The sequence below is a fragment of the Amia ocellicauda genome, chromosome 10 (assembly GCF_036373705.1).
Source record: "Amia ocellicauda isolate fAmiCal2 chromosome 10, fAmiCal2.hap1, whole genome shotgun sequence".
Taxonomy (NCBI): Eukaryota; Metazoa; Chordata; class Actinopteri; order Amiiformes; family Amiidae; genus Amia; species Amia ocellicauda.
Window position 1 is genome coordinate 9,123,242 of NC_089859.1, and position 10,286 is coordinate 9,133,527.

General features: G+C 36.7%; 1 protein-coding gene across 1 annotated transcript in view; it reads left to right on the plus strand.

Moving 5' to 3' along the window:
• The window catches only part of LOC136759836 (short transient receptor potential channel 5), a 40,256-nt gene extending 34,894 nt beyond the window's left edge, over positions 1-5,362 (plus strand). Inside the window, exons 9-10 of the mRNA XM_066714912.1 lie at positions 1,153-1,242; positions 2,437-5,362. Coding sequence (XP_066571009.1) covers positions 1,153-1,242; positions 2,437-3,171 — 825 coding nt within the window. The 3' untranslated portion in view covers positions 3,172-5,362. The remainder of the gene's footprint in view (positions 1-1,152; positions 1,243-2,436) is intronic.
• Positions 5,363-10,286: the final 4,924 nt, after the last annotated feature.

A 10,286-nucleotide genomic window follows, 5' to 3' on the forward strand; every position in this document is an offset into this window, starting at 1 on the left:
TTCTGAAGGCGAAAGGGGGTCAAACACAGTATTAGTATGGTGTTCCTAATAATCCTTTAGGTGAGTGTAAGTTTGAAGTCACCTTAGAATAAAAACTACAATACTAGTTTGCAGTGTAGTCGTAATTGCTGCAGTTTATACGTTGTGATTTATAGGATGGAATAAAGATATGCAAAGCCCATACTTAACATATGCTCATTTATGCATCAATTATAATTTTCACAGGAGGTTCACCGCCTTGTTTATCATTTTTATGAGCTCAATAGAGTTTACTCGCCAGGAGACACTGTTTTCCCCCAAACCCTTGCCTGGCTCGAAGTCCCCAAGGGCAAAATTTGAAAACTTAGCCAGAATAAAATAATCAGGCCTCGCACTGCATAATAAATGAGCATCATCAAAAGATACAGCTGTTCTGTTTTGGACTAAAACTTGAGGCACTAAAATATGAAACAAATATATTACCATTGTGAAAGAGTTGAGAAGACAGTGGATGGGTTCAGACTAAATATTTTCAATTAAAAATGTTTTGCAATACTATATGCAAAATTATTACATTACTACTCATTTGGCCAGTTGGTACTTGTTAACTCTGTCTGTCCACTGACCTACAGCCTTCCTTTACTCTTTATATCGTGCTGGTGCTCATCCAGATTGATTCATTAAGTGATTCATCATGCAATCAGATGAAGGCAGATCAGTGAGCCACAGGCACTCACACCACTTACCTAACTAAGGACACAAGGAAACATGTTCAAAATTTAATGTTTTCACATGCATCTTATGTCCATAGCCTGTATTCATAAAACTAACATCATGCTATATTTACATTTTAAAAGATGAAATCCAAACACCCAGTACTACCCTACCTAAAATAACGGTTGTTATTGACTAGTGCTAATGTAGGTGTAAAGCCAGCCAGTGTTTTATGTGACACTTATGTGAATATGTCCAAATGTCTTGTGATAAATCAAAAGATCTGCAAAATAGATCTCTCTTGAGGGATTGAATATGTTATTGTAGCTACTCCAAAATCAATTTGAAAACTCGCTAGTAGCTAAAGGAGGAACCTGAACACCTTCCTTCCAAACTATTACCAACATTGACAATCTCCCACAATGTGCATTTTAACAAAGGTATTTTCTTGCATTGCAGGAAGTCATACGGAATTTAGTGAAAAGATATGTGGCTGCCATGATCAGGAGCGCTAAAACAGATGAAGGCCTGACAGAGGAGAATTTCAAGGTCAGTTTTCCTGTGATTGTACTTACTCCCATTTGTGCTGAGGGCACCATTGGAGCAGGGAGTCAATGGGGTGTGCCACCCTGCAAGATCACCTGATATTATTTTGCAGAATAGTAGGTTCTTCTAAGAGGAAAGGGATAGCCCTCCCTCTACTCAGATATTTACCCTCTTTACAAAAATTCATTGAAACCAATGGAAAATACTAAACTTATAAAATAAATGAAAAGGGCAGGGTAGAGTTCAGAAAACCTAAATGTAATTAAACTGAGTGAAGTATATAACTAGGTATGTCTCAATGAAAACATTTCAAAGGACAACATACAAAGCACTTAGATCAAGTGTTTTTGTTACCTATATAATCTACAATAGGGGTTATTAGTATCTTGTGACACGAATGGAAATAATTGGATTTCAACCTTTGTTGCAGTAATTATTCCTTATTTTGTGTAGTTCATTTAGGAGACTGATACATATCTTACATACAGTGGAAGTATTCCACGTTACATTTTTTAGCACTCTTGGTATACTCAAAATATATTACAAGGGATTGTCTTTGCTTATGCTCAGGTTATGTTTAAATGATTTGGCTTTAACAATCAAACTCTTTTCAACTTATCTCACCAAGGTTATCTATTTGGGAATCCACCTATGGGATCCAGTTTTTATTTTTGGAATATATTGCCTGCACTCCCAGAGGTTTTCATTAAAAGTACATTAGCCCCCGCCCCCCACCCTTTGCCATTATCAAACAAGTCTTGATGTGCCGAATGGCTACATTTCACGCTTAACCTTTCTTTCTTTCATGCAGAGATTATATCTATTTATAGCTTTTTTCCCCTTCCTTCAATTCTGCATTTCGACAAGATTCTGAATTTGGTATTTAACTATAATATACAGCATAAGAGAACACAACACAGTGAATTTGTAATTGGGTTTATATATAAAGTACACTTAATTGTTATATACTTTGTTAAAATATTTCAGCAGCTAAGGCTCTTACTCAACCAGCAAATGCCTCTGCTTAGAGTCTGAGTATTATAACTTAGACACATCATCGATTCAAATTGGCTATAGCCACAGTTGAAGGGCATCCCACCCAAGGGAAGGTTATGTGTGTTCTAAGCACTAGGATATTGACAGTTGATGTTAAAAACAGTTTTCTAGAAGCTAATGTCATTCTCTGCTTTCTTCCAGGAGCTTAAGCAAGACATCTCCAGTTTTCGCTATGAGGTCCTGGACCTTCTGGGCAACAGAAAGCCCCCAAGACGGACCTATTCGTCCAGCAGTGAGGCCACTCTGAAGGACGAGATGAATGACGACGACGAGGGGGGGGGGAGCCGAGAGAAGGCCAAGTCCAAGAGCGTTTCCTTTAGCCTGGATGAAAAGAAGAAAGACCCCTTCACCGTGTCGGCCCTTTTCAGATCCATGTCGGGAATTGACGTGGCTGAAGAAAAACCAAAGAGCAATGGCCTAAAGAGGTCCTTTATCAAGAATGGCAATAGGCTGCAGCGCCTCTCCAGCTCAAAGAAGGACTCGTTCAAAAGGCTGGGCCTGCTGTTCTCCAAGATGAACGGCCACCTCTCAGAGCCCAATGCAGAGCCCATGTACACCATCTCAGATGGGCTTCTCCAGCCCCAGTACATGTGGCAGGACTTTAAGTACTCTCTTGCTAATGATGGCGAGGTGACCCGGAGCGAAATCCATCTAAACGAGGTAGGGATCAGTCAGCCGCCCCAGGTCAACGGCAAAGACACGCTTCTGCCTCCTGTCAGCAGCAACTCCCTTCACTGTGCTTCCAACTTCACTGCTTCCAACTCTAGACTCATAGACTCCACAGAGGACGTGTTTGACACCTGGGAGGGGGGCTGTGAGGGGCTGATTAACAAGTGGAGACCTGGACAGGAGGACACTGTTACCACTCAGCTATAAATAAAGAAGAGAAGAATTAATATATATTTCTAATATCTGGTCAACGTCTCTGCTTGCTAGGGGCTTGCCTGGAACATTTATTTAAACAGGGCCTGTTATAGCAAGATCTTAGAGTAGACTATTGAATTTAAAAAGAGCTTAGTTTATTGCAATAGTAGTAATTATTAACATACTTAGCAACCCATGTATAGACTTTCATCACTTGCTGATTGCTGACTTTTTCCATGAAAACCAGGCACAGCTCAGGTTAGCTCTTCATGGGTTACTACTGAAAAGTCCCTTCCTCTCTCAGGGGAGGCTTTGAAAGAGTAACAATGTCCAATGAGCAACGTTAAAATAATTGCAGTGTAATTTATTTTTTAATCACTTTTTTAGTTGCTGGTAACCACAAAGTGTTTTACCGGTGGGGAACTATTTCACATGCAGTGAACTGTGCCAAAAATGCCATTTCTGTCTGATTTATAATTTTGTAAGCATTATAAGACTGTCATGGGAACCTCTACTGACAAGTTAAGGGAGGTGTATTTTTAAATAGGGAGGAGGTTTATATATTAAAGACAAAACAAAAAATGCACTGAATATAAAAAAAAGTGCATACTTTTTATTTCACATTATACATAGTATTTCTTGCGAATAGAACCTTGTTTAAAACTTAATTTCTGTCAGCACAGTTCATTGACTACACTTTTAAAGCAATTGTATTTTTGGTTATCTATTAAGCGACCAATAAATAAATTTGATTTTATATATTAAAGGGAAGGGAAGGGGTTCTGTTTTCATATTGTATCATTAAGCCATTAGCAATTAAACAAGCCAGGTGGGGCACATGGCCTCTTCTGATTTTATAACCTCTTGTGTTTTTATGATTTTATTTTTTTGGTTCCTAAATGTAGGACCAAAATTCTAAAGCATTGGGTGCGATCTGGTGAAACCAATTGCTTTAGTTACATAAAACATGGGCCAAGTGGCCTTCATGTTCTTTCATTATTTTGCCTCAAATCCAAAATGAAGGAAGGAAGTGTCATATACCATTTATCTGGCGAGATCAAAATGTGTCAATACATTTGACATACTTCGTGTTACACCAAGTACTTTGCAGTTTTCAACAGTTTTAAGATTTCAAGTCACTTTATCATCATGAAAGGAACTTGCACTTTGACTGTTTAAGAGCTAACTAAATATATAAAAAGTTCAAACTGAGCAAATCAGAAGTTGATTTAGGGAACTCAAACTTCACTGGTTACAAAGATTAAGGGGGTGAATACAGCACCAGGATTTGGAACTGAATTCTCCCTATTAAGAGGTTTTGCATTGGCTCCAGGAGAGCACCGTTCTCATGTCCAGAAGCACAACTATCATCTCGGGTGCTTTATTTGTGTGACCTTATTAGATTTCTTGTTTGTTTATATTATCTGCATGAAGTTTCTATGTTTCAAAACACGAGAACCCTGAAACAAAGAGTAGGCTAAGAAGGAGTTTAGTTCAGCCGATGTAGCAAATATAAATTCTGTGAGAATATGTATGTATTTACTGGGGGTGAGGGGGGGAAAATGCAAACCTGGTTGCAAATTCTAAAATGGTTATACTTTAAGGGTTTATAAAGCAATTAATGGTAAACGAGTAGTCTTTTTCCCTGATGTCAAATTAAATGTATATGTTGTGCAATAAGAGTATTCACAGTTCAGGTGGGTCTGATTTAATGGCATTAACCATACAAACTATGACAAAATAGAGTATTAATGTCCATCTTTGTAAATACTACATTTCAAACCATGAGTTTTTCTAGAACATCTATAACTGCTGATTGCATGTTAAGTTGCTAAATCCAGGTTGCTATACCCATTCCTCTTAGCCAGATCTTTTACCAAACAAAAAGCTTGGATTAATAAATGGCACAATTTTACTCACCAGTTAAAGAGACAGATATCAGCAAAGAAAGTCAGTACCCAAATTTATTTATATAGTCATTTTGTTTATTGTTGGCAGGTAATGCATTTTGTAAACATTATTTTGCCTAAGAGATTTTATGTTAAAAAGTAGTAATGTTTGTTAATGGGGCGATTATGAGGCAGTCTCTGGTTTTCTTTAACAAAGTTATTTTTCTAATTCTTCTTGCAAAAGGGGTCACATAAGGTTCTATTTTTTCTTTACTGATGTGGTTACAATTTGGATGAATGCTCTGGTGGGATTAAATACATTTTTTGCCCTTTTCAAATGTGTGCTATTTTGTTTCCTTATCATTCTGTAGGATGAAACATCTGAATTCCACGATTTCATTGAATAAACTAAAAATGTTATAATGTTGATACCTGAAAAACAAGAATGTTAGTGTTACCTTGGCTATAACTCAGTATCAAAACTAATGAGAACAAATGTCAGTGTAAAGAATAAAAATAGATGTTTAAAGTATAAAAATATATAGAAATCACCAGAAAGTGGGGCAAAGTATCCGCGTAGTCTTAGCAGCACTGTACAAGTTATGAAAGAAGGAATTAAGTATCAGCAACATCCCTAGGAATAAAATATATGATTTATATTATTTTAAAGCCTTCTTGAAACGGCTCACACTACACAGAATACAAAAGTTAATCTCCAGTGGCTACCAATCATGTTAACGTATAGTACTGGTAGTCATAATGATAGTATAAATATAAGAAACAAGGTACAGACAAAAAGTTTAATGTAAAACTTCCACTCAAAGTAAGGTAGGCTCTTCTTTGTCCAAGCATCTGCCATATTAAAATGGGATAAAGCTAGCAATGTAACGAGAGAGGATTTTTTCCCCCCTATGTATTAGCAGGGGAGGACCGGGATATGTTTTATAATATGAAGCTGAATTACATTTTGCTCCTTTGCAAGTGGTTACCCAGTGAATTATAATGTTCAGTTTCTGAGATTGCCATGGAAAGTTAAACCAAAGATGATAAAAGCATACGATCACCAAAAAGAGACTGAAGTTCACAAACCTTACCATGGCTTTAATTAAAAAAAAAAAAAAAAAAGCCAAAGATTAAGCTAGACTCCATGCAGCATTACAATGACACTGCTCCAAAAGAAATCCCATTTGCGCCATAAAGAAAGGTACATTTCCCCTCACTGCACATTATCATTGTAGTTTAAAGCTAGCATTATGAATTTGTTTGTCAACATGTTTGGCTCAAACTTGCACTGCATGTGATTCAATATTAGAGTAGCCAGTGTTTGTGAGAAGCATCTATAGTTATTTTTCAAAAGTGCAGTAAATGTTCCTGGAACTCCCACACTTCTCCGAGACATTGCCTTGGTGAGAACACAGATAAACACATGAATCATCTAAAGCTGAAAGATCTGTAGAAGTTTAGCATGTAACTTCGCTTTTTATCTCTGTTATACTTTGCCTCTGTAAGTGGGGGCTTCAGTCGTTTCCCAAGGTGGTTATTGATTGCAGGATAAAAAGTTGGTCTCTGAAGTACTTTGTAGGGTCAAAGCTGCTTCGAAGCAAAAATAAAACATGCTTTGAATATGTGTTACTTTGTTTTAAAATAGAAGTGATGGTGGCAGAGTAAATTATGTTTTGTAGGAGGTTTAACTGGAGATTTATTAGAAAAATGATGTATTGTAATAGATTTTTAGTTTGTGGTTTTACTAAACATTTGCCATTACATGTTAAAACATCATTTTGAACCTCCAAATGGTTATACATCGTCTGCTGGTTAATTTGGATAAGGCGGTCGGCCGCCCATCAAATGTCATTAAACAGAATATCGATCTTCGAGAAACCAACAAGTAACAATTACGTAAGATGTCATACCAATACAAAAACTTGTAGGGCATAGGTTTTGAAATATTAGTAGTACTACTTCACTGGTAAAGTCCTAGCATAACACCTGTAATTCTGGTGTCTGATGAAAATGTTTCAAAATCATACCTGAAGTGTCATCTTTGGTGTAGAGCTACAAATAATCTAATTACTATTTGTGAGGAAATTAAGAAAACTTGACAATTATTCATGGACGATTTACACTCCACGATTACAGGACTCCTCCCCTTTAATGCAAATTATGTTAGTAAGTTTTACTGAATATAGTATTTCGATACTGTATCCATGGAAGATGGGTTTTTCACACTTGCATAAATACTGCATCAAAATAGACTGTAGAAATGCAACCTAATACAGAGCAATGGGGTAAAGTCTACCTCAATTTACAGATTATACATTTTCTAATACTAATGAACATTAAGGTCCTTAAATACTGCTATAAGGACAGAGCAGTGCTCCTTCAGTTGTTCTCACATAGTATCGCATTATCAGAATTTAAATCACTTGAGTTTCCAATTCTAGAAGAGGAGTATGATAGCAATCTGCTTTAATGAATGAAAGCCAGAAATGTGTAACATATCATCCCATCTGCTGGGCCAAAATCCAGGACTGGTTGCTTTAAATGTTACACGAATGCAATACATAAAGGGTCTATAGTGTGCATTTGTATAAAATGCACACACATTGTGGTATATAGTAAAGCCTTATCAGTTACATATATTATGGACTAGGAGTAGTATCCCCACCATTTTAAAATGTTCTCAAATTTAAACAAAAGGTGAAACAACCCTAATAATCATTCAGTTCAAATGGCATCTGAGTAAAAGTACAGGGTACAGCTCGGATTCATGGCTGGTTCTGCTCATTTGAAAATCAGCAGGTGTCTTTCTGGTTCAGGGAGAACAAAATAAAATCCTGTGCTCCCTAATAGTCTTTCAAAATTGATTTTGTACCATCTGATCTCTCCTTGAAAACTATTAATCCAGGACAAACATTAAGAAAGATAATAAATAAATCAACATTCAATGCTTATGCTTGTGTTTTAATGGAATGTCTTTAATTGTCCAAACACCAACCTTTTATCCAAATGTGAATAGTGAAGACTTGTGAAAATGTACACTTTTTACCCAAGCAGAAAAAAAAAAAAAAAAACTCTGAAGGCCAACGGACAGTAGGGACCTTTTACACTGGTAGCAAAACTAGTCAGAATATTTTTTTTTCATTTTTTTTTGGTTGGGGGGGGGGGGGGTTGACTGTAAAAAATCTTTAAAAATAATATTAAAAAGAAAAATAATGGTTTTAATACAGTTTAGATTAATCTGAAAGTATTCTGAAGATTGTATATTGGGGAAAAAACATTTTTTGCATGTACTGTGACTAATTTGTTTTAAATATTGTGAATATTTCACTCTCAGTTAAAGCTACCGAACAAGTCACATTTGAGAAAGAAGACATTGGCGGGCACTCCTGGTTGTGGAGGTTTGTGCACCCCATTAAGCTCTCGGTTACAATTAACCGTGCAATTAAGCATCATATTCAGGTTTTAGAAAAGTGGCAGTTTAACATATACCTAAAAAATCTGCAGGTCTGAAGTCCGCCAGAACTAGGAATGCCCACCAAAGATGTGACATCATACCAACAACACAAATGAGAAAAGACAAGAACATTGTTCATTGTGATTGAAGAGTTCACGTAATGACAGATGGGGTCCAGTGAGGGAAAGTAGCAGCACATGTATGAGGCTTCATGAAGAACAGACATTTGATCACCATTGGGGGTCTGCTGGTATCCAGTCCCCCCCGCTGGATAACAAAGAGGGATTGGATTTGAACAAGAATCACCCCTTGCTGCCACAGGCATGCGATTTGACTGAAAATGTAAATTTGGAATATTTAAGCTGGCCAGCTTTAAATACAAACTTTGTATGTTCCCAATGTTATCTGAATATAAATGGACCTGTTAATAGAAAAGCCTCTTCTATTTATTGAACATCAGTTCCTGTCAAGTGCTGGAGCAAGCAGGAAGTGGAGTATAGAGGGCCCATAAATGCAGCTGACACATTCCCCACAGGCTAATGAATCGTGTAGCGGATTTCAGGACAACCTGACATCTCTGCACTGGACTTAATAGCAAATTACTAATAATTACAGTTTGCAGTTTACAGTCCAATAGATTTCAGTTATTTTCCCAGGAGCAGAGGCCACAGCAAGTCATAAACAGCAGAAAAAGTATTGGATGTACTGGACATTTCACATACGGGGGGCATTAGAAGTCTGTTATACTGTGCATCAAAACCCACATTGAACGTTTCATACACAATGGAGTGAATGTTTTATCAATCCAAATCATCCTATTGCGGTCTACTCAGTTTACCAAATGGGTCTAGGGGTTTTGTTGTAGTATTTTGTACAGCATCTTAAAAGACTGAAATACAAGTGGAATGGGACAAATAAAAAGTCCCATTTATGGGACTAAGAATTAGGGGGTACATACTTTTAAAACCATAAAAAAAATACTTATTCCCCTGACAAAAATACTGCAGGTATCAGTTGTCACATGTCATTTTAGGAAATCTTTTAAGGAAGATGAAAGCAACTTTAACAATAAAACAAAGTGGCATCCATCCCATTTGCTTTAGAAACATGAAAACCAACAGCCATTATATAATTTTCATGTTAATAAAGTTGTGCCATAGTTTTGTTTTCCCTACCAACCATGACAACAAAAAACAGCATTAAAAGCAGCTAAACAGACAACAAATTGACAATAGACCGATACTTCAGGCATGAAATACTTTGCAATACACACTGACTCAAATGTCAAGTGCTGCAAGACTAAGTTTACCATTGGCCTTATAGAAGCCACATTGCCCTTGGACAGGCCTTGTATATTTAGATTTACAGAATTAACTGTGCTTCAGTGTTAACAAATGATGTTGATCAAGCCATGGGTAAAAATCAAACCTCAGAACTGTAAATGAACAAAAAGTGCACATTAAACAATGTGTCGTGATCTTTACACACAAACATTTAAACTTAACACAAAATACACAAAGTATATACAATAGTATTTAAAGTGTCATTTTTAACATTTCAATTACATTGTCTCTTTTTAAAGCTACGCTTAACCATTACTCACAGAACTGTCTATTACTACGTATTACCATCTGGGGGGACAGGTAGTCACAATCTAGCTTGGAATCAAAGACTGAAGGAACTCCACTCGTATTGTTAGTGTGCCCCTAGTCCTTCACACTTCGATTTATGAAGATGGACGATAGTGTGCAAGCAATGAGATTAGGAGACTAAAATGGCAT